This window comes from Xenopus laevis, chromosome 2L, assembly GCF_017654675.1.
Source record: "Xenopus laevis strain J_2021 chromosome 2L, Xenopus_laevis_v10.1, whole genome shotgun sequence".
Classification (NCBI taxonomy): Eukaryota; Metazoa; Chordata; class Amphibia; order Anura; family Pipidae; genus Xenopus; species Xenopus laevis.
In genome coordinates this window covers 13,966,427-13,992,430 of record NC_054373.1, presented here as the reverse complement: position 1 = coordinate 13,992,430, position 26,004 = coordinate 13,966,427, and the positions used below count along the sequence as shown (strand labels likewise).

At 38.5% G+C, this 26,004-nt stretch overlaps 1 protein-coding gene across 1 annotated transcript; it reads left to right on the top strand.

Annotated features, from left to right (window-relative positions):
* Nucleotides 1-1,947: 1,947 nt before the first annotated feature.
* Nucleotides 1,948-24,904, top strand: LOC108707418 (trifunctional purine biosynthetic protein adenosine-3). The gene is made up of 10 exons (XM_041581167.1): nt 1,948-2,092; nt 4,204-4,299; nt 4,699-4,873; nt 6,688-6,799; nt 6,936-7,007; nt 7,379-7,504; nt 20,636-20,834; nt 21,187-21,438; nt 22,013-22,165; nt 24,637-24,904. The coding sequence occupies exons 1-10, from the start codon at nt 1,948-1,950 to the stop codon at nt 24,855-24,857; spliced, it is 1,551 nt and encodes a 516-aa protein (XP_041437101.1). The 3' UTR covers nt 24,858-24,904.
* The last annotated feature ends 1,100 nt before the right edge of the window (nt 24,905-26,004 follow it).

Genomic DNA, 26,004 nt, shown 5'->3' with positions numbered 1-26,004 from the left:
TTGGGCAAGAGGGCTGCGTATGTGACATTCTACAACAGTTTAATTCTCATTTGCCCACTGATTTAAAGGCCATTTGTCCGACCGACTGAATCTGGGCTGAGGGAGAGAGGAGAGAAAGAATCTTAGAAGAAACAAAAGGTGCGTAGCTTGTCTGTCTCAACCTTATCTTTCTTTTCTATCTTTCTCATTTCTGGGACCCCTGGTTTATTATATTGATGCATTTTATATGACATTTTTTTTCTTACTCTTATCTGTGTGCCTTCTCTTTCTGATATTAAAGGGGTGGTTCAAATTTAAGTTGACTTTTAGTATGTAATAGAATGGCCAATTCTAAGCAACGTCTTCATTATTCATTTTTTTTATAGTTTTTTCATTATTTGCCTTTTTCTTCTGACTCCAGCTTCCAAGCTGGGCACTGACCCAATCTAAAAACAAATGCTCTGTAAGGCTACAAATATATTGTTATTGCTACTTTTTAATTACTCATCAGGCCCTCTCCTATTCATATTCCAGTCTTTTATTCAAATCAGTGCATGGTTGCTAGGGGAATTTTGAATTCCTCTAAGCCTGGAATTCAAAAATAAGCACCTGCTTTGAGGCCACTGAGAGCAACATCCATGGGGTTGGGGGGTAACATGTCGCTCACGAGCTACTGGTTGGGGATCACTGCTCTACATCATACTAAAATTTTATTTGAAGGTGGGCAACCCTATTTAACCCCTTATTTTACAATTCACATCTGTCATTCTTAAAATTAGGGATGCACCAAATCCACTATTTTGGATGCGGCCGAATCCTGGAATCCTTCATGAAAGATTCGGCCGAATATCGAACCGAATCCGAATCCTAATTTGCATATGCAAATTAGACATGGGAAGGCAAAAACATTGTTTACTTCCTTGTTTTGTGACAAAAAGTCACGATTTACCTCCCCGACCCTAATCTGCATATGCAAATTAGGATTCGGATTTGGTTCGGTCGGGCAGAAGGATTCAGCCAAATCTGAATTCTGCTGAAAAAGGCCGAATCCCGAACCGAATCCTGGATTCGGTGCATCCCTACTTAAAATAACAACATACTGGTAGAAAGTTGTCTACATCCAGCTGTTTATATGGGAGATTTTGGTGAGTCCTTGATAAAATTTCAAGTTGAAGCCCTGTCATTACTACATTGGCCAGGCACTTTCTTCTCTTACTCTGCACATTTTGCACACTAACGCCCTTCAAATCCTCCTCTTTTTCTCATAATATTTAACCGCACTCTTGTCTTAGAATTAAATTTTAAAGCATATTGCCATTTGAAAATGTAAAAATGTACATCTTTAAACAATATGTAAATGTGTATTAGATTAGTGCTGAAAAAAACTATTTCCATGTTTAAAAACTATTTTTTTAGTCTCTTAAGTGCCAAACAGTATGGGAGACAATTGAGCGGCGCCTTTTGTTATTATATTATGAGACCAGTCTGTTTCAAATTCTGGTAATGAAAGTGTCACTTGAAAGGTCACAATCCTCATATCAAATTTTTTAAGGATCTATTAACTTGTTTTGCCAGTACAGATAATTACAAGAGGACAACAACAGTAAAGGTCATTCTAGACACAGCTAATTATTTGGATTTACAGCTACTGCTTTGTGGAAGAAAACAATATCATTCTTATCCTTATGCCTGCTCATTTCTGTTGTAAATTATATTAAAAACGTGGAAAATTTGTGTGTTTGTGTATAGGTTAAGTTAACCTATATGTAAACACACAATTTATACGTTCCTATATGTTTAGAATATGTGAATTCTTTATATAGAGCAAGGTGTCTACACCTAAACTAAGCTTCAACCCAAAACTGGTTTAGAACCTCTCTTAGTAACAAGTTCTAAGTAGGAGCATATTCAGCAGCCGTGTGTCCTATTTCTGAGTAACAGTTTTATCATTGTTTTGTTCACAGAGCTATGAGTGACAAAGTTCTGGTGGTTGGGGGTGGAACCAGAGAGCAGGTCCTGGCCCAAAAGCTGGCCCAGTCTACCAGGGTTAAACAGGTTCTAGTTGCTCCAGGGAATGCTGGGACTACCAACAATGAGAAAATCACTAACTCAGGTCTGAAATGCCCCTTTCTCTTCATTGTATATGTTCTTGTACTTGCGTTTTTGTCAAAATATGTTAATGTCAATGGCTGATGGCACTAACGTGTAATGGAAGCATATCCTCTATGCCTACATTCAGAATTACAATGTATAGAATCATTCTTTGGGGAAGGAGTTTGCTGTATTATTGAAATAGGTGTTCTTAAAGGAGAAGGAAAGGCTAAAATTAAGTAAGTTTTTTTAGAAAGGTCTATATAAATACACCAGTAAACCCTCAGAGTAATGCTGCTCTGAGTCCTCTGTCAAAAGAAACACCTAATTTCTTTTCTTCTATTGTGTACTCATGGGCTTCTGTATCAGACTTCCTGTTTTCAGCTGAAACCTCCAGGGCAGGGCATGAGCATGCTCAGTTTGCTCCTCTCCCCCTCCCTCCTCCCATCCCTGCTGTAATCTGAGCTCAGAGCTGTAAATTAGCAGGGAGAGACTCAGGCAGGAAGTGATGTCACACCAAGGTTATATGGCAGCTGCTATCCTAAACAAATAGAGACAGTGTCTAGAGCTGTTTACTTAGGTATGGTAAAGCATTCTGCAGAATAAATATAGCTTTCTGGCTTGCACTATTGTGGCTAATATGTTGGCAATGAACTGTCTTGGAGCTTTCCTTCTCCTTTAATCTATGAGCCTAAATAACACGTCTTACCCGAAAGTGTAGGATAGGATAGATTGAATTCATGCTTGAGTAAAAAGTTAAGTTCATAAAAATTTGGGCAGAGACAACTTTTTTTTCTTCTAATTTTGGTTCTGTACATTACCACAATGAATTTTAAATGAAACAACTCCGATGCAGTTGAACTGCAGACTTTCAGCTTTAATTCAGTGGGTTGAACAAAACGATTGGGTAAAAATGTGAGGAACTAAAGCCTTTTTTTAACACAATCACTTCATCTCAGGGGCACAAAAGCAATTGAACAAATTAAAAAACTGAAAATAAAATGTTCATTTCTAATACTCGATTGAAAACCCTTTGCTGGCAATGACAGCCTGAAGTCTTGAACTCATGGACATCACCAGATTCTGGGTTTCCTCCTTTTTAATGCTCTGCCAGGACTTTACTGTAGCGGCTTTCAGTTGCTGTTTGTTTGTGGGCCTTTCTGTCCCAAGTTTAGTCTTCAACAAGTGAAATGAAGCTCAATTGGGTTCAGATCAGGTGACTGACTTGGCCATTCAAGAATATTCCACTCCTTTGCTTTAATAAACTCCTGGGTTGCTTTGGCTGTATGTTTTATGTCATTATGAAACGCCTCCCAATCAATGTGACTATATTTAGCTGGATCCGAGTAGACAGTGTCTCTGAACAGCTCAGAATTCATTCTTGTGCTTCTGTCCTGTGTCACATGATGGATAAACACTAGTGTCCCAGTGCCACTGGCAGCCATGCACACCCAAGCCATCACACTGCCTCCCAAATGTTTTATACATCATGTGCTATGCTTTGGATCATCAGCTGCTCCACAACTTCTCCAGACTTTTTTCTTGCCATCATTCTGGTAGAGGTTGATCTTGGTTTCATCTGTCCAAAGAATGATTTTCCAGAACTGTGCTGGCTTTTTTAGTTGTTTTTTAAGCACAGTCCAATCTTAAATTGGCAGGACCCCCCTCGATTGACAGGGCGATCAGCCAATCGCCACATCATAGCCCCTCCTCGGTGGCAGCACTCACCCTGTCCGTGATGCAATCGGCCCACCCCAGTGCGGACTAGTGAAAGGTGGACACCCTAGTTTGGCTGAATCCCAGAATATAGGGTTAAGCATTTAGCCAAATACTGAACTGAATCCAAACCCTTCTTCTGTACTGTAAAATACGGCACATGGGTAAAGCTTTTTAAAAGTTATAAAGGTTTCGAATTCGGTTCAACCAGGCTCTTTGATTTGGCTGAATCCGAATCCCGATAAAAATAGCTTGGATTCAGACGAATCCCAAACTGAATCCAGGATTTGGTGCATCCCTTTTAATGGTTCACAAGGTGAAATAAAGCAATGCACAGTGTACTGTTTTTATTGTAAGTATCAGATGCTGTTTGAATGTATTAATACCCTAAAAATGCTTTTATTTTACTTTCTACAGATGTGCTAATCAGCAACCCTAACATATTAAAGCAGTTCTGCATAGACCACAATATCACGCTGGTGGTGGTTAGTCAATTTTCCCTTCTTGCTGCTGGTAAGATACATTGAGCTCTGTGAGGAGGAAGAACATGACAGATAGAAAAGTAAACCTGGTGCTATACCTGCACTCCTAAATTCTTCTGGAGACCAGAAATCACTTGGTTCCCCTATCTCTGCCTGTCAGCTGTTCAACTGTATAAATAATGAATAGTCAATAGTTCATTGGCCAATATGGTTCTTATATAAGGGTCTGGCATAGCAGAAACCATAGGTGCAGCTCTGAATGGATCAGTCAAGTATATTCCATATTCAATTTTGAAGTGGGGTCACCCATTTTGTAGCCTTTGCTTGAGCATAGACTACATTACTATATAGACTAATTATTTAGTGCATATTTAATTTTATTAGAGAGGAGGGTGGATATTGTTAATCCTCCCTACATTTTTCATGTTAGGAATACTTGATAGTTTGACTGCAGCCGGAGTGAGGTGCTTTGGACCCACAGCAAAGGCAGCTCAGCTGGAAGCACGTAAGAGTTTTGCTAGAGATTTTATGAACCAACATCACATTCCAACGGCACAAGGGAAGTCATTCACTAATCCTCATGATGCCTGTAGCTTTATCACCTAGTAAGTAAATTGTTTGTTGACTTACCAACATTGTGTTATAAAGAGGCTGATTTATTAAGGGGGTTATTTATTAAAATTCGAATTTATCTCAATATTTTCTGCTACAAACTTCGATCAAATCTGCCAAGGTTTTTTATGATTATTTATTATTAAATTTTTCCAAAAATTTGCTTTGCAGGAAAAAAAAAAAAATCAGATTTTCACAATTTTCATGATTATTTTTTAGGAATTTTCACCAGCAAACTTTGGGGTATTGCACGAAACCTAGCGCACATCAAAAAATCATTGGGACGTCTTCCATTGACTTATATGCAACCTCGACAGGTCTGAGGTGCCGGATTTTCAGATTCAGACTTTTCCATCCTTGGGGGTTTAATAAATTTTAAAAAATTAATGATTTTTTAAAAGTCTGATTTTATTTTAAAAAAAAATCGTTATTTTTGCATTCAGAGTTTAGTAAATAACCCCCTAAAATATGCATCCAATAACAATATAAGGATCTATCTTACTGAACAGAATCACTTTAGATTAACTCCAATGGATTCATTGGACTTAATTGGACTAGTGACCGATCCTTTAAAGGGATACTGTCATGGGTAAAAAAAATGTTTTCAAAATTAATCAGTTAATAGTGCTGCTCCAGCAGAATTCTGCACTGAAATCAATTTCTCAAAAGAGCAAACAGATTTTTTTACATTTAATTTTGAAATCTGACATGGGGCTAGACATATTGTCAATTTCCCAGCTGCCCCAAGTCATGTGACTTGTGCTCTGATAAACTTCAATCACTCTTTACTGCTGTACTGCAAGTTGGACTGATATCACCCCCTCCCTTTTCCCCCCCAGCAGCCAAACAAAAGAACAATGGGAAGGTAACCAGATAGCAGCTCCCTAACACAAGATAACAGCTGCCTGGTAGATCTAAGAACAACACTCAATAGTAAAAACCCATGTCCCACTGAGACACATTCAGTTACATTGAGAAGGAAAAACAGCAGCCTGCCAGAAAGCATTTCTCTCCTGAAGTGCAGGCACAAGTCACATGACCAGGGGCAGCTGGGAAATTGACAAAATGTCTAGCCCCATGTCAGATTTCAAAATTGAATATAAAAAAATCTGTTTGCTCTTTTGAGAAATGGATTTCAGTGCAGAATTCTGCTGGAGTAGCACTATTAACTGATGCGTTTTGAAAAAAAACATGTTTTCCGATGACAGGATCCCTTTAACATCCCAGACCAGAAGTTATATTTGTACTTTTGCAAAAGATGAATCACAAAGGTTCTGGAAATTATAAATATTGATACTGATCAATATTTATCAAACTGGTGTGAAATCGAATGGATCAGCCAGTTGGATTGATACCAACCAAGGTTAAGTAAGGGGTTTATTTAATAATGGTCAAATTGTGAAATCTGGAAAAAAATCTAATTTTTTCAACAGAAAATTGAGCAATTCCGGAAAAAAACCTGAAAAATCTGAGCTATTTGGAAAAAAGCCAGAAAAATTCAGGTGATTCGGGTTTTCAATGATTTTTTTTAAGTTTTTCAGCAAACTGATTACATTTATTTTATTTTAAATTGAATAATAAATAAGCTAAAATCAGGTCATGGTTTTTTTTAAATAAAATATGAGATAAATTCTGATTTTAGTAAGTAACCCCCTTAATTGTCTGAGAATTACCGAATTGAATTTTGATAAATCTGCCCCATCATTTTTGCAAATTCTACCCACTTATTAAAGTGGACCTTTATATGAAATAAGTGAATAGGGGGTTTTCAATCTGAAGCAAGTCCTGTCTTCTGTTTCTGATGAAGTGCAGACTTCCCTGCCCTGGTGGTAAAGCCATGCTCCTCAGCATCAGGAAGAAAGCTCCGTATATCTAGTGACAAAGATGGGGCCTGCCGAGCAGTACAGCAGCTCACACATGTAAAGTATCTCCTTCTACGCTACACTACTGTGAGGTGGGGTCCATCTATAGATATCTACTGTGTTTCAACCATTGTGTTGGTTGCCGGATCCAAGCAGAGGAGTTGGGTATTTAACAAACATTTATACCTTACAGGACACCTGGAATATTGGCATCCCAATGGAAACCTTCATAGTTGAAGAGCGCCTGGAAGGAGTGGAATTTTCAGTAGGTTGGCAGTGTTCAGTAATGTAGAGTTATGTGCCCTAAGCTCACTAAAGTTATTAATTATGTTAATGATTATATTATTATAATTTATTTTCTTGTATTATACAATATATATATATACATATATATATATATATATATATATATATATATATATATATATATATGTATATATATATGTATATATATATATGTATATATATATATATATATATATATATATATATATATATATATATATATATATATATATATATATATATATATATATATATATATATATGGGAGAGCCAAAACATTGTGCCCATAATGTATGTAATGTCCATATAATAAATGTAAATTAGCAAATAGCTCTACAAATTGTCTTTTAGTGCTTGGCTTTTACTGATGGCACATCATTGGCCTCAATGCCACCTGTTGAGCTCCAGTACCATAAAAGAGATGTATCTCAAGTTTCACAAGGAACAGAAATGCAGGAAAATTACCCAGAACCCCTGGTAAGGATGCAGCTTTACATGTATAATAATATATAATACTAGAATGCATGTACATTACGTTTTAGCACTTATGTGGTTGTACCTACGGTATACAGAGCTGAGATCAGTGGGAAATGCCTATTTGCTTTCCTAGATCATTTTATCAGCAAACCCTGTCCATTTAGGCTGAGACCTACACTTAGGGGCAGATGTATTAAGGGTCGAATATCGAGGGTTAATTAACCCTCGATATTCGACTGGCGAATTAAAATCCTTCGACTTCCAATATCGAAGTCGAAGCATTTTGCGCAATTTGTTCGATCGAACGATCAAAGGAATAATCGTTCGATCGAACGATTAAATCCTTCGAATCAAACGATTCGAAGGATTTTAATCCATCGATCGAAGGATTATCCTTCGATCAGAAAAAACTTGGAAAGCCTATGGGGACCTTCCCCATAGGCTAACTTCGGTAGCTTTTAGGTGGCGAACTAGGGGGTCGAAGTTTTTTCTTAAAGAGACAGTACTTCGACTATCGAATGGTCGAATAGTCGAACGATTTTTAGTTCAAATCGTTCGATTCGAAGGTCAAAGTAGCCAATTCGATGGTCGAAGTAGTCAAAAAAATACTTCGAAATTCGAAGTATTTTTTATTCTATTCCTTCACTCGAACTTAGTGAATGGGCCCCTTAGTGGGTTATTTACTAAAATCCAAATTTATTTCATATTTTATTTTAAAATAAACACAACCAAACTGCCATGCCTAATATTAGCTCATTTATTAATAATAAAAACTCTACATGGATTGAGGAAAAACTCAATAAAATTAAGCAAATATCCAAATTGCTAAAATTTTTCGGGGTTTTTCCCGAATTGCTTGAATTTTTCAGGTATTTTTTCAAGTCGGATTATCTGTCTAAAACCAGCACAGACCACGAAAACGTCAAATTGAGATAGGTGCCTCTCCCAGTGACTTACACAGGACCTTGATAAGTTTGAGATGATGGATTTTTCGGATTCGGGCTTTTTGCAGCATTGGGGTATAATAAATTTTGAAAAATTCAAGTTTTTTTTTTTCCTCAAAAATTATAGTTTTCTAGTGAAAAAAACTCGAATTTCTCGAGATTTTAACATTCACATTTTAATAAATAACCCCTTAGTGAGTGCCCTACAGAGCTATTGAATAAGTGATGTGCGGGTCAGGGTTTCCCAGACCCGCACCCGACCCTAACCCACCCTCCCTTAGCCCGTTCCCACCCACATACGACTTCCTGGTTCCTTTTATACCAACCCCACCGATGATGTCACAAAAGGGGTGGAGTGAGCAGATGCAGCATCTATAAAAGAAGAACCCGGAAGTCGGGAGCCAGCATTTGACGGTGGCGGGCGGGAGAGCAGGAGAAGAGCTCGACCCGTCCGCCATCCGCAAAGAAGAGTGCGAGGTCGACCTGAACCCAGCCTGCGGGTAAACCCCGACCCACACCCGACCCTAACCCGCCCTCCCTTGGCAGCCACCCGCGAAGAATAGTGCAAGGTTGGCCCGAATCCGTCTGACCACAGGTTTTCGGGTATCGGGCTCGCCTGCATATCACTATATTTAATGGCCAATACAACAGTTGTTCATATTGTTTTAATCTAATGGGGGGTCCTGATAAAATGCTGAACCCTAAAGGGGTTATCAGCAGTCCAGAGCTCACAGAGGAAGCGGCAGTAGTACAAGATGGTGAGACTAATGCAGATTTAATGTATACGTTCTTGTTGAGGAACTATAAATAAGAATGGAGGAATTTGTATAAAAATGGGGAATCAACATTTCTTTAAAAAAAATCCTGTTTTGCCCCTCTGCTAAAAACATCTCAAAGTCTCAAGTAACCATGACTTGAGAAAATCTTTGTACTTAGAAGCCATAGCAGCAAGTATTGTATATTGTTCCCCCATACAACAACATAAGATGCACCATAAATCTCAGTTTAAATAGGAAAACAATATCTAATGTTTTCAGCATCCTGTACTATTTGTAATATAGGTGTATTTTTAGGTCTCTGTGCCTTTATTAAAGAAGGTTCGGGATACAGTTCTACCGCAAGTGGCTGGTGCTTTGAAGAAGGAAGGAATATCCTATGCAGGTGAAAGTGTGAACACACAATTAGCTCAAAATTAAATTTTAGAATTTTCACTTCTACCCTTGATTAATCTGCCCTCTATACTCTATACTTTTTTTGGCTAGTCTGATCTGGCAGTAGACATGGATATATATATAAAAATCAATATTGCATCAAATGTCAATGAAATTTATCCAAATGTAATGGAACCTCCTTGATTCATTTCCACTAATATATATTGTTGTGCTTAAATACCAGGGGTACTTGGTGCCAAAATAATGCTTACAGGACAGGGCCCTATTGTTCTTGGGCTCAAATGTACATTTCAAGAGCATGAAAGTCAGGTAAGAAATGTAAAACTGCTAATATCTTGAAAAGTAGAAAAAATAAATATAAATAACAAACCAGAAGAGCACTCTAAGCAATTTATATTAGTTAGTTTTTTTCAAGGGTCTATGTTTGCTTTAAAGGGCAAGTCAACCCAAAATAAAAAAAATTGCCTAATATAAGAAAACTCAATTCAAAGTAACTTTCCAATATACATTTATTGAAGGAAGGAGAAGGAAAAGATAGTAAACCTCCACACTCTCAGATATTACCTAATTCTTAATTGATTATCACTGACAATGTGCCGAGCAATACCTTTCAACAATTGCGTTAGATTAATGAAGTGTCACATTAATGTAATTCATTAGTTGTGTAATTAATTATAGTGGAACAAAAAAAAAACATTCAATTAAATTGCCAGTGCTGGTTTCATTTACGTTATATTGTTACAACAAGCATTAATTGCTTCATTAATCACACGCCCATAGAAAAACAATTCATTGATGAATATAATTAATTAAAAACACTTTATCTTCTCAATATACATTTATTATATATTTCCAGTTCTATTAAAGCTATTTGTAAAAACATTTGCTATTAAGAGCAGCATTTGCTTAACTTTTGGTTGTTTCTGTTTAAACAATGTTGCAAAATCAGCTGCCTTGTCTTACATTGTATCAACAGTCTAAACCACCAGTGCAGAGAATAGAAATGGACAAACACTGATTTAAATAGCAATACATATACAAACAACTTAAAAAAAACACAGAAAATTTGTAATGAATGTATTTTGCAAAGTTGCTCAGAATTATGTTTTATTTTATTGGGCAAATGTTTATTTTGGTGTTGACTTGCCCTTTAAAGAGTTTAAATAATGAAACATCCTTCTCAGTAATTTAAGGTGGCCATACACGGGCCGATAAAAGCTGCCGACAGACCGTGTCGGCAGCTTATTGGCCCGTGTATGGGGCTTCACCGATCGAGATTTGGCCGAAAGTCGGCCAGATCTCGATCGGATGGGACAAAAAATCCAGTCGGATCGCGGCCGCATCTATTCGTTGCTGCGGTCCCGCTATCCGACCGCCCATTGCTATTCGTTAGGATCCAATCGTTGGGCCCTAGGGCCCACGATCGGATCAGCCTGATATTGCCCACCTCAAGGTGGGCATATCGGGGAGAGATCCACTCGTTTGACAACATTGCCAAACGAGCGGATCTCTCAGTGTATGGCCACCTTAACAATGGAGGGTAGAAACCATTTTTCAGATTTATTGGGGGGTATTCTGTCCAGGATTCTGCCTCTAGGGATATTTCTCTCAACTCTAATGATACAGTTTTCTCAAACAGGATTTCACCTGCTGAATTTTTAGCAGTACAGAGTTATCCCACTAAACTAAACTTATCCCACTAAACTAGACTGATTTCATATTTTGCGCAACCAATAAGCAAATTATTTTGATGCATAATACAGACACCTTTGTGTTCTACGCAGGCATGAAATATTGATATATAAATAGCCAAAGCAGATTTATTTGGGTCTACCGTATATACTCGCGTATAAGCCGAGTTTTTCAGCACCCAAAATGTGCTGAAAAACTCAAACTCGGCTTATACGCGGGTCATACCTCCTTCCGCGGCCCCATGGGCGCCGCCATTTTGGGAGCGAACGCCAGCAGGGAAGGACGCGCCGCCCGGAGCTCCTGGACCTGCTCCGGGCGGCGACACAGTCAGTCACAGACAGTCCTGCTGGGGCCGGGTCACGTTTTACTGTGACAGAGGGAAGAGCAGCAGACGTGAGGGCCGGGGTGGGGAGAGCGACAGATGGGGAGAGCGACAGATGGGGAGGGCAGGGGGGGGAAGTGGCAGAGGGAAGCAAACATGAAATAGGGGTAGACAGAGGACCCTTTAACAGGTACCTGCCCAGTGTCCCCCAATTGTTGTGGCCGGGTCACATTCACATTTTGAAATCTGACATGGGGCCCCTAGGCTTATACACGAGTCAATACATTTTTCCAGTTTTCTTAGGTAAATTAGGTACCTCGGCTTATACACGGGTCGGCTTATACACGAGTATATACGGTAGTTTAAAAGGGGGAGTTTGTCAGTCCTAGAACTAATATCTCCTCACTGTTGACTGATATGGTAAAACAAATTTAGGACTATATAAAATGACAATATCTGTATGCAGGTTCTTCTGCCTCTACTGGAAACAGATCTGTATGAAGTGATGCAAGCAACCATCGATGGCCATCTTCATCAGCACTTACCTGTCTGGTCACAAGAGTTATGCCTCTTTAATGCTCCGAGGCACAGTTCTGGCACAATGGCAGGGGAAAAACAGGATGGTAATGGCTGGTTTAAGCTTCTTGTAAACAAAGGGAGGGACATTGTTGACTATGCATATTTAGTAATGAACACCTCCCACACTGACACTAAAAAACTACTCTTCACAATATTAATGTACATTGAGGAGGTTATTTATCAAAATCTGAAAATATCTCAATCTTTTCTGAAACTCCGACCAAATCCACATGGGTTAGTTCCTCTTATTTATCTTTTTCAATATTTTTATTAATGTGTCAGTCAGGAGAACAAAAAATGAACACCATATAGTTCACAGTGGAGACAATTCTGCAAATCTGAATGTACAGATAACATACATGTTTCTCAGTTCTTATATATATTGTTGACATTAACTCATAAGACACATTGTTTTATAACAAAGTAAATATTAAAGGGATACTGTCATGGGGAAAAAAATTCAAAATGAATCAGTTAATAGTGCTGCTCCAGCAGAATTCTGCACTGAAATCCGTTTCTCAAAAGAGAATTTTGAAATCTGACATGGGGCTAGACATTTTGTCAATTGCCCAGCTGCCCCAAGTCATGTGACTTGTGCTCTGATAAACTTCAATCACTCTCCCTCCCCCCCCTAGCAGCCAAACAAAAGAACAATGGGAAGGTAACCAGATAGCAGCTCCCTAACACAAGATAACAGCTGCCTGGTAGATCTAAGAACAACACTCAATAGTAAAAATCCATGTCCCACTGAGACAAATTCAGTTACATTGAGAAGGAAAAACAGCAGCCTGCCAGAAAGCATTTCTCTCCTAAAGTGCAGGCACAAGTCACATGACCAGGGGCAGCTGGGAAATTGACAAAATGTCTAGCCCCATGTCAGATTTCAAAATTGAATATAAAAAAATCTGTTTGCTCTTTTGAGAAATGGATTTCAGTGCAGAATTCTGGAGTAGCACTATTAACTGATGTGTTTTGAAAAAACATCTTTTCCGATGACAGGATCCCTTTAATGGTGATATACAGTTTATTTTTGTAGCTCATTAATTGCTTAAATTGATTAATTATAGGTCATTTAAATTAATTTAAGAAGCAAATAGCATTTTTTTCAACTATACATTAATTTGTGGGGGGTATTTTTCTATTTACTATAAGCACTTTGCACTTTTGTTCTTTCTCGTATATAAAAGTTAAAAAATTCCTCTCTAAGAATCACTGCTATTTATTTAATTTATACTAGCTATTAATTTCTTCTAGATTTGATTTAATTAATAGTCAAATATTTAATTATAATGCACTCAGCACTTTAGTCATTACGTTTATGAAAGAACAATAATACCTCTTTTTAGAATAATTAAATTAATCAAATGAGGTGTTTACTTATGTAATGACATTAGTGAATTGATTGGGAATTAATTCATTGGTCTGTCTGAAAATATTAATTGAGGTTTACATCTTAACCTCAATTAGGGACTATATGGGGTATCTTTTTTCTTTCTGGTTTCTAAATATTAACAATGAAATACAAAGAAAATACAATAAAATAATACAAAAAAAAGGAAATAAAATGAAAAACAAAATTCTATCTTGGGATCACAGTGCTAGCCATAAATGGGTAAGGAAAGCGGTACTTAATATATTTAGTTTTAATCCTAAACTCGAAAGGGACAGATTTTCGAGAGGCCAACCTTACCTTCTAGATACACGGAAGCATTCCCATGACATCCACATTTATAAGGATAAGGGCTATTCCACACGGGGAGATAGCGACGCGATTGCGGTCGCGGCGACAAAGCGCCGCGACAGTCGCCGCGACCGGCGACAGTTTTGTATGGGCGCCTATGTAAAAACGCCTGTGCTAACCACACGAGGCGATGCGCTTTTCAACAGTCGCCTGAAAATGCCTCGCCAGGCTTTTTCAGGCGACTGTTGAAAAGCGCATCGCCTCGTGTGGTTAGCACAGGCGTTTTTACATAGGCGCCCATACAAAACTGTCGCCTGCGCCGGTCGCGGCGACTGTCGCGGCGCTTTGTCGCCGCGACCGCAAACGCGTCGCTATCTCCCCGTGTGGACTAGCCCTTAAAGATGACTTGGTAGAGAGCCAAGATGCCTATTATCTATCCATGGCTTCCAATTTAAGCAAAAGGTATGGTATTTATCTAAATGAATACTAGTTAGTTTTTTTATTAGAGAAAATCCAATCTATTTTAGTTTTTACCCAAATATGGCAGTTTCCATACTTGTCTGGCTGCCAAAAGAATAGTATTCAACAAGCGACCTTGAGTCTTAGATACATACCCCTTCCGGGACTGCTCCCAGGAGGGCAACACATGGTTCTATTTTCAAGTTTATATATAAGATGGAAAAAATCATGGTATAAATCCTGATGCAGAACCTTACCACTCTTGGGCAAGTCCACCAGATATGGTACATGGTTCCTGCAAGATAACAGCCTCTAAAACAATTGCTATTAGCATGTGGGTAAATCCTAGCTATTCGAGCAGGAGTCGTGTACCAGTGGAATAACACCTTGTACCCTGCTTCCAGTGTTAATAGAGCTTCTCAGATTATTTTCCCATATTTGTACCCCTTATTTTTTTTTTTATATATTCTTTATTTTCCGTTTTTGAAATACAAAGTACACACAATGAACATCAAGATTGATATGGAAGAGTTACATGCATACATAACCTGAGAGTATCAATCATGCATTATCACATTTGCAAGGTAAAAATCGAAGTGTAGTCTTAATCACTTATACAATTTCCATAGCAATGAGTACAGAAAGTTTTAACCATATTCCTTGAAGTAGAGTCATGTATGCACGCTATACATCAATAACAAGGGGAGGGGGGGGACACAGTTCCAACACAATACCATTGATTCCCCTCTCAGCAAACGAGGGGGTACGCTAAACCCGAATATGTAACATCTTATGAATTATCTCAAGGTCACCCTGTGCTGTCCTGGGCATACAGTGAGAGGGACAGAGAAACAGATTACACAGTCAACTGACAAGCATAGCAGTATATTCAGGGGATTCTCTAAATACGATCCACTTCGACCATGTACGGACAAAGTTGTCCTGTGTTTTGTTTGAATAAGAGAGCAATTCTTCATTGCGCATGATAGAATTAAGTTCCTTTATCCAGTCCCCTACGGGCGGAGTAATACTCTGTTTCCAATATCTGGGAATAACTGATCTGGCCGCCGTTAGGGCGAAAGCAACCAATGCCTTCCGCACAATAATGGTTTGTGGAGGAGGTATTGATAAGAGTGCCATCCCAGGGTCAATGGGGAGGTCCATAGCCGTCTTGTACCCCTTATTTATCAATACATTTTCCCGAAAATTTCCAGTGCGGGAAAAAACAAAAAAAAAAAAGTGAAAAAATAGAATCATACAAATTTTTCAGATTTTCCGCCCAAAAACTCAGATTTTTTTTCGAATTTTTGCCCCAAAACCACTAAATCTTTGGATTATCCCACAAAGCCCAGTGCAGATCAGGATATCTTCAGGAATTCTCCCATTGACTTATATACAACCTTGGCAGGTCTGAGGATTTTCAGATTCTGACTTTTTCGATCCTCGGGTTATAATAAATCCCGAAAAATTAGTGGTTTTTTTTTCACAAAAAAATCTGAATTCCGAATTTTTTTAAGTTTTTGGCATTCAGACTTTAAAAAATAACCGAAAGTACTTTGGTTTGTGCAACTGCCACATAACAAGGAATATCTAAGGTACCGCTCAACAAATAAGTGTTAAGTGAATACAGATACCAAAATATAATAGGAAAAATAATAAGGGAGAAAACACTCACAGTTCACCTCAGTCCCAAGGTGCAAAAACCAAAAACACTTATGTCCAAAAGGATGTGAGGATCTCCAAAAAGGAAAAGACAAATATAAAAAGTAGAAAAATGTATTAGGACATAAGGAACTAACGCGTTTCGTGCCTGTTGGGGCACTTACTCATAGGCTCTATAGAGATATAGAGCCTATGAGTAAGTGCCCCAACAGGCACGAAACGCGTTAGGTCCTTATGTCCTAACACATTTTTCTACTTTTTATTTGTCTTTTCATTTTTGGAGATCCTCACATCCTTTTGGACATAGTGTTTTTAAAAAATAACCCCCTAAAAGTTATCTATAAGTCATGTTGATCATGTTGATTTTTGCTGATAGGATAAGTAATTGTTACTTCAAGTTTCTAAATGTGGCTGATTTGCCAACTTGCCTGTCTCTTGTCAACCTGCCAGTTCTAGTTTTTAATGCTTACAGACTACTGCTGCACAAATATGGCAGCTACGTCAAAGAAGAACATGGGGGATCAGATGGGAAATGTAAATGCATTGGGCAAATCATTTTATGGCACAGTTACAAATACCACACAAAGATATTTGTTATGATAGATATTAAAACATGTTTAATTTCTGGTGCCAGGATCTCTAACACAAGAATCCTTAGTTTCTCATAGGCAGATGTACTGATGAAATATTACCCAGGTTATTACACCCTGCACCGATTTGTTGTTTTAGGGCCTCTTATACAGAATGACATGAGCTTGGAGGTGCTACAGTCCTGTGTTGCATTTGCTTTAACAGAACAGAAGTAAGTAAGTCAGCCGCTGGTTCCATCAGAACACTGGAAACACAGTAAGTTGTACTCATTCCTGAGCCAGTTAGATATTAATAAACTCATTCTAGATTCAATTGCAATTCATTGGCTTGAATAGCTTGATATGTGCAGTTGTCTTTATATGGACAGAGATGGAGGTTGTGAATTATTGATTTTTTTGAATTAATATTATATATATTTAACAGGGAAAAGGTCAGCTTCAGACCTGGAGCAAACTCTGTGCGTAATTTTACAGATGTGGCTGATTTACTGCTCTAAGCACCCATTAAAACTGATGTTGGAAGCTGTAGTTTAACAATCTTGGGGAGAAGTGAAATCTCCATATACCCACCCTTGTTGTAGAACATTGTTGACCACTCATTGCATTTGTCTCCCCAAATCTTTAGCCCAAGGGACAGACGAAAACCTGATTATACAGTCACTGCCCCAAAGATCAGCGAAGTCCATTTAGATGCACAGCAAAGTGGGAAGACTGGTAATGGGTTTCTCTTTTTTTTGTATTCTGCAAATGTAATGCTCTCTGCTCTGCTCCATTGGCCCCAGGCAGTGTCAGAGGCTCTATCAACGATAAAGCAAATGGAATTTGTAAAGAATAATCCTAGTGGCAATTCTATGATAAAGACTCTAGGATTAACTCTAGGATAAAAAGTCACATACAGTAAATGCATGTCTGTAACTGGAGTGAGTAACTACAAATGTTTGATGTGATACACAAAGACTAGATGTGATACATACAGATTTTAGGTGCCAGAGATACTGAATTGATGGAGATTTTTTGCCAAGTTTTAGAGTTGATTTTCGCCCTATGTATGCAAAACTCCAAGGAAACTATTGGATTGGTAATCCGTATAACAGATATTAAATGAGGGGATATATGAATTTATCATAACCCGCAATTTTGTGGCATCCTGAGACTTGAGTTAAAAGAAGCAAGAATGTGGCTTATAGTCTTGGGAAGGCTTCTTGATATGTTTTTATAATTCACAGTACAAACCTCAGCTTTCAGACAGAAATGTGGTTACCTACCGCTAAACGCAAGTCAGTACAAGGATTCCGTGTTGGTATGCACCACTAATAGCGCAGAAGCTAAAATAAAGGTAACAAATCCCCAAATCATTCTTGAACCCTCTGTTGCAGCTTCCCACAGCAGTTCCTGATGTCCACGTGTACACATTTGTGCCATTCTTTCCCTGTCTGTCTTGTAAGAGCACTCTTTAACTCCATAACTATAAGTATGTATACCAAGAAATATGATAATAGGTGAGAATAAACACAATTGCAGTGTTGCCTGGATCTGTGTTAACCGTTAGAATTTAATATTTCAACAAGAATATGTCCTAAACCAAGATCATAAAACTAGATAATGAGAACCCAATGAATTAAAAACTAAGGGGCCGATTCATCAAGGGTCGAATATCGAGGGTTAATTAACCCTCGATATTCGACTAGGAATTGAAATCCTTCGACTTCGAATATCGAAGTCGAAGGATTTAGCGCAAATTCTGCGATCGTAAGATCGAAGGATTATTCCTTCGATCGAACGATTCGAAGGATTTGAATCCAACGATCGAAGGAATATCCTTCGATCAAAAAAACTTAGGCAAGCCTATGGGGACCTTCCCCATAGGCTAACATTGACTTCGGTAGCTTTTATCTGCCGAACTAGGGGGTTGAAGTTTTTTTTAAAGAGACAGTACTTCGACTATCGAATGGTCGAATAGTTGAACGATTTTTACTTCGAATCCTTCGATTCGAAGTCGTAGTCGTAGTCGAAGGTCGAACTAGCCCATTCGATGGTCGAAGTAGCCCAAAAAACACTTCGAAAAGTTTTTTTACTTCGAATCCTTCACTCGAAGTTAATGAATCGGCCCCATAATGTTTGCTCATTTATTTATCAAAGAAGATGAACCAAGGTTACACATATTTGAGTGGCAACATGTGAACTTTTTCTTTTAGTAACTGGTATGCACATCAATTTGGAACAATTTTAGCCCAATCCTCCTCATAGAACAGCTTCAACTCAGGGTTGATGGTGGGATTTTTTGTATGAACTCCCGCTTCAGCTCCTTCTACAATATTTCTATAGGATTAAGCCCTGGACTTTGACTTTTTGATCATTCCAAAACATGCATTGTATTATTCTCAGATCAGTGAGGTAATGCAACTTTCCCAGGCCACCCTACAAAAACCTGTGGCAGCCCACAAATTCTATATCATCCCCCCCCCCATGTAATGCATTAGTAAAGGATTAGTTTAGGCAGTCAGTGGTCTCTGTGCTGTCTGTTTCTGGTAGAACCTTGATGATCCAACCACTGCAAATCTGGCTGTGTGGGTTGTACATCTATAAATCTGGCGGTGTGGGTTGTACATCTATAAATCTGGCTGTGTTGGTTGTACATCTATAAATCTGGCTGTGTTGGTTGTACATCTATAAATCTGGCTGTGTTGGTTGTACATCTATAAATCTGGCTGTGTTGGTTGTACATCTATAAATCTGGCTGTGTTGGTTGTACATCTATAAATCTGGCTGTGTTGGTTGTACATCTATAAATCTGGCTGTGTGGGTTGTACATCTATAAATCTGGCTGTGTTGGTTGTACATCTATAAATCTAGCTGTGTTGGTTGTACATCTATAAATGTGGCAGTGTGGGCTGTACATCTATAAATCTGGCAGTGTTGGTTGAACATCTATAAATCTGGCTGTGTTGGTTGTAAATCTATAAATCTGGCTGTGTGAGTTGTACATCTATAAATCTGGCTGTGTTGGTTGAACATCTATTAATCTGGCTGTGTGGGCTGTACATCAATAAATCTGGCTGTGTGAGTTGTACATGTATATATCCGGCTGTGTGGGTTGGTCATCAATAAAAATGCCTGTGTGAGTTTTACATCTATAAATCTGGCTGTGTGGGTTGCAGGTTGGTTTGAGGAGAAGGGTGGTAGGTTCCTACCCTAGGCTGCCATCAGAGGGGTAGAGGAGGTACTCCAAAATAGGCCCCCACTGAAGCTTCCCCTCTGGTAGAGCTATACAATGAAGCCATCTTAATTTTACAGGTTTACATTTGTGGTGTGGTTATTGTTTATGCATTCTTACGACTGTTGGCCATGTCAGTAAACACAGACGGTTTCTTATTGTGTGCCTTATAATGTTCAAGTGGGGGCCACCAATCAAATTTCTGCCTTGAGCCCACTGGTACCTTAAAGTGGCTCTGCCTTCTTCAGATCTAACATTACATGCCTAGTCTTGTTGTGATCTTCCTGGGGAAGAACACAATGATGTTGAACTTTATACAATCTGCATGACAGTGCCTTTTCCAGTCTGCTAAGCATCAATAACTGTTTTATAGGTCCTCAACAATCTACTTTGTTCAAGCCATGACACTCTGCCACAAACCTGTGTTGTTAAAAACAGAATTAGACAGAGACAGATTTCTGTTCATTTTTGTTCTTTAAATACTTCATTTGAAGGGGACTCTAATAATCCCTTTAAATGCACTACAAATCATTGAGGTTCTCATACTCTTGCCAGACACATGTAGGTAAATTTGGATTATTTTCCTCAATGAACAAGCATAGTGTTTGTTTAATTGGGCTCTCATTTTCTAGTTGTAGGACTTGTTTTACAAATATTGTGTTTTTTGTTATATTTATGCAGATATATTGAATTCAAAAGGGTTTACAATCTTTCAAGCACCACTATAAATGTGCCCAACGTGAATAAAAAGACTATACAGGGACAAGATACCTACTGATGCTTTCCTTGCTCCATTCAGCCTTTGTTTCATCTTAGATTGCCAGAACAAGAAGTCAGCACAGCAAAGTGGCCCAGGGGCTGGTGACAATGTGCATGAATGATATTTTAGCTCAGGGAGCAAATACTCTCTTCTTCATGCCCTATATAGCTTGTGGAAAGCTTGATTCTGATATAGCTAACTCAATAAAAACTGGATTATCTGAAGCTTGTAAAACATCTGGCAGCAGATTATTAGGTAAGAAACTCCTGAATGTGTTTCTTTGACAATAGATTTGTTCTTATAATGATATTTCTGTACATAACATACATTTTCATTGCAAACTGAGGTGAATCCAAACAGATTTTTGATACAGTTTGTAGTGAACAAGGCACCATCAAATATAGCCTTTCATATCCAAGGACAATTAAAATTTGTTTAACCATAGCCTGTACTGTATATAGACCTAATGTTATATTTACTGTGTACTGTATACATATTTTTGTTTTTATTCCAATTTTTTGTTCCCATTGTTCTAAAATAATTTTTTTGCTAAATATGTAGGAAAATGCTATCTAATTTAAAAAAGTGCACTCTTGCTTTCCCACAGAAAGAGAAGTTGCCAATTTGCCTGATGTGTATCCTGAGGGCAGCTACACTCTGAGCGGATGTGCAGTGGGAATAGTAGAACAAGATCATAAACTTCCCAAGCTGGATAGAATGAAAGCCGGAGACTTGATCATTGGGCTACGTGCATCTGGAGTGCACTGTTGTAATACTGGACTTATAGGAAAGATCATGAAAAAATGTTCACTTGACTACTCCTCGTTGTTGCCAGTGGGGAGAGGAGAGCAAACTTGGGGTACAATGCTTATTTCTCACTTCAAGAATGAAGATTGAATTACTAAATCCTTTCTTGTCACACCAGTTCTTCCAATTGGTCCTAAGTGAATTTTGTAAAGCTAAAATAATGCCCAAACCAGATCATAAGGCAAAAGTTTTAGAAACACTGGGCTAAAACCAAAGATGGAGGTAATCACCACAACACCTGCTTTACATATCAGGCCACCCTAAATTTCAACCTAACTGGTCTTCAGACTTGGACCCCTTTCGGGAGCTCTTGAGCAGGGACACCCACACAGTTTTGTAACCTCTGTCTTAATGTCATCATGAGCAGGCGAATGATTAAGGATGAGGATTGCCAAAATCACAAGAGCTATAAATAACCTTAACATATTTGGTTACTTGATGGCCAGTAAATGCGAGACCTCATATTTAAAGTGAATTCTTAAATTTTATTTAGGGTTATTTAATATCTGTTAGCAAAAGCACACACACCTGCAGCTCAGTGAACCTCAGAACTGGATGATGGGTAACTGCAATTTACCTTTATGCATGAAGAAGAATGTCTAAGACAAGTTTGTTTCTCTTTCCAGGAGATATGATACTGAACCCATCCCTTGCCTACAGTAATATGCTGCTTTCAATTGTCCAGTCTGGGTACATCAGAGCCTTTGCTCCTATTACTGAAGGGGGGCTAATGAGAAGTTTTCAACAAGTCCTTCCACAATCACTTGGAGTAATAGTAGGTAAGCAGTAAAACTGATTTAGAAATACAAGCAAAAAGCTAAATAATCTGGTTCAGCCTATTACTGTAACATAATTTAGATTAATTGAAAGCTACTTTAAATGTTTTTATGATTCGCTTCCTGAAATTGGAATTGTTACCTATAATTTATATATATATATATATATATATATATATATATATATATATATATATATATATATATATATATATATATTAGAGATAATTCTGACAATACATTCATATAGAAAAATCATATAGTTATTCTTAAAGGGCAAGTCTAAAAGAGAATAAGGCAGTATTTTGTATACTAAACACAGGGGCGCGCCGCCAATGAGGCGGGCTGCGCTGCTCGCCTCAGGCGGCAGCGCCTGAAAGGATTCCAGGGGCGGCAAAAAGCCGCTCCTGCACCTTTAAGAGCCGAATTTCCGTTTTTTGAACCGGAAATTCGGCTGTACTATTGTGAGAGAGCGCTATTGCGCTCTCCACAATAGTGTTTCTGCCTCCCCTCCCGACACGTAAGTTGGTGAGGGGGGGCGGCATTGCAGGAGCCACCTCAGGCGGCTCCTTAGTCAGAATCGGCGCTGACTAAACATAAACATAACTTACTGCACCACAAGCCTAATCAAACAAATGATTTATGCTTTCAAAGTTGGCCACAGGGGGTCACCATCTTGTAACTTTGTTAAACATCTTTGCAAGACCAAGACTGTGCACATGCTCAGTGTGGCCTGGGCTGCTTAGGGATCATCATAAATTATCAAAACAGGCAAACAATTACGATAAATGGATGCCGGGAAATCTGAGGGAGCTCCTGACAACCATTAACAGAGACCTCGATTCTTGGATTGATAAACCCCTCTCATGGTTTGGCAGAATGAATGTTATCAAAATGAATATTGTCCCTCGTATTTTATACCTCTTCCAAGCCCTCCCCCTACCAGTGCCAGAACAGATGTTAGCTTCTCTGCAACCTGTTATTACTAAATATATATGGCAAAATAAAAAGAGTAGATTAAGCTATAAAACTCTCATGAAGACTAAGAAGCAAGGAGGAGTATCTCTTCCCGATTGCAGGCTTTACTACTATGCATATACTCATAGAAACTCATGTGTGTGCAATCTGATTTTCTATGAGTGTATGGATTACGGATACCAAAGATTGCAGCAAGGTTCCCAAATAGAGCACCACCCATAAATGTGAGCAGATTCTGCAATACTACATGCATTATATTTACTACTATGCAACAGTGTTGGGTCGAATTATGGATTGTTCTCACCAGTTAGATTCCAAATTGTGGGTCGAGATAGAACAGCAGGACACTTTCAGTTACCTACTACATTTGTCATAGTTAGATGCGAGACACAGGTGCATTCAACACACAGATCACCCCTTGCTTCCACATACTCTCTCTCGATCTGGGATCGCTGCCGCCAAAAGTTTAAATTAACGCAATTTCCCTCTCCACTTATGCCGATAATTAATAACCCGGCATTCTCAATAAGCCAACAGCCGAAGTATTTTTCACACTGGCTGGTTGAAGACAACCTACAATTTAATTTCCTCGAAAAGGGAGAGTTCATTGATAAAGACGCATTTCAATCTGTTAAACCCTTCTCGACACTTGATCATCTGAAATTTGCGCAAATAAAGCACTTTTTTCATAGTCTGGGCGGTGCTTCCGTATTGGGTAGAAGTCAGACTCCATATGAATCCTTATGTTCAGCGGAACTTCCCCATTCATATTATCTCACAAGTATATAAAATTCTATGCCAATCGCATACCTCTGCTACCCCCTCATTTATTGACTTGTGGGCCTCAGATCTAGATATTCATTTTCAAGATGACCAGCTTGGAGATATCATGACCAAGTTATTTAAGAGTTCTAGGTGCTGTAGAATACAGGAGACCAATTACAAAATAATATCACAGTGGTACTTTACCCCGGCCAGACTGAAACATATATATCCAAACACCAGTGACAGATGTTGGAGATGTGATATAGACAAAGGCTCCCTTTTCCATATATTTTGGACCTGTCCACTTATTGATCCTTACTGGACTGGGGTGCGGCAAACAAACAAAGCTGTTTGAGTTCTGCATGGCTGGGAAGTAAGGCGGGGGCTCCCCCTGCTGTTCATAAGTATGATTGTTTCCCTGCAGAGCAGTTAGGGACCGTCTGACAATTCCTATCCACAGCAGTAAATGAAGGGAGAATTTCACTGCATACAGTCAGGTTTCTTATAAAAATGGTACACATTTTTTAATTAAAGTATATTGGAGATAGGGTTAGATTTCATTAAAGAAAGTAAAAATGGGATTTTATTTTTTTGCCTTTACATGCCCTTTAAGAGGAAGACCATTTAAGAAAAATAGTTGAATCCATATTAAGATGCAACCTAATGTTTGTATAATTTTGATTATTGATTGAACATAACAGAGCAGAATATAGGATATTGTGTTCTTTCAGATGCTCTCTGTTGGAGGATACCAACAATCTACTCTTGGGTGTACAAAGAAGGTGCCCTGTCAGAACAGGAGATGGTCTTCAACTTTAACTGTGGCCTTGGGGCTGTGCTGATAGTCCAGAAGAGTTTTGCTCAGCAGATTGTGCTGCAGTTACAGAAGCAAGAAGAGGAGGCCTGGCTGATTGGTTCTTTAATTCTACATCGACCAGGTTATGTCAGTTAAGAAAAATTGTATGCCACGATCAGAGAATCGAGAACCGCTGAAATAAATGACCATTTTAGCAATGTTCATCCATGGGAGATAAATATTATATTAAGGGGCCGATTCATGAAGCTCGAGTGAAGGATTCGAATTAAAAAAACTTCGAATTTCGAAGTATTTTTTGGGTACTTCGACCATCGAATTGGTTAAATTCGATCTAATTCGATCTAATTCGAACGATTCGAACGATCCGAAGTAAAAATCGTTCGACTATTCGACCATTCGATAATCGAAGTACTGTCTCTTTAAAAAATACTTCGACCACCTACTTCGGTAGATAAAACCTACCGAAGTCAATGTTAGCCTATGGGGAAGGTCCCCATAGGCTTGCCTGTGATTTTTTGATCGAAGGATTTTCCTTCGATCGTTGGATTAAAATCCTTCGAATCGTTCGATTCGAAGGATTTAATCATTCGATCGAACGAAAAATCCTTCGATCGATCGATCGCAGGATTTGCGCAAAATCGTTCGACTTCGATATTCGAAGTCGAACGATTTTAGTTCCCAGTCGAATATCGAGGGTTAATTAACCCTCGATATTCGACTCTTGATGAATCGGCCCCTTAGTCTTGTGGAAGTCACTATAGGCACATACTGTTGATTTTATATTGCCACATACCTTACAGCCACTAGCAACCCCAAACTATGTAAATGACTACTTATCTATGGAATAGATAAGCACTGCGTATCTTGACAGCGCTATATAAATAAATGATGATGATGATGATGGAATAATATTATAATTATAATAACATTTCTCTGCTGGCTTGGTTCGCCTTGGTCACAAATAAATATATGATTAAGTCTGCTAAACCTTCAGTCTTTCTCAAAATAAGTATATAAGTATACTGAAGCTCACAAACAGATAGGGGCCTATTTACTTAACTCGAGTGAAGGAATAGAATAAAAAAAACTTCAAATTTCAAATGTTTTTTTTGGCTACTTCGACCATCGAATTGGCTACTTCGACCACGACATAGAATCGAACGAAAATCGTTCGACTATTCGACCATTCGAAGTCAAAGTACTGTCTCTTTAAAAAATACTGCGACTACATACTTCGCCACCTAAAACCTACCGAGGTACCATGTTAGCCTATGGGGAAGGT

Bases quoted from the DNA above. Each gene is read 5' to 3' on its own strand.
- LOC108707418 (XM_041581167.1), top strand. From the start codon at position 1,948: ATGAGTGACAAAGTTCTGGTGGTTGGGGGTGGAACCAGAGAGCAGGTC. The intron at 2,093-4,203 runs GTCTGAAATGCC...TACTTTCTACAG, and splicing joins TGAGAAAATCACTAACTCAG to ATGTGCTAATCAGCAACCCT. The intron at 22,166-24,636 runs GTAAGCAGTAAA...GTGTTCTTTCAG, and splicing joins ATCACTTGGAGTAATAGTAG to ATGCTCTCTGTTGGAGGATA.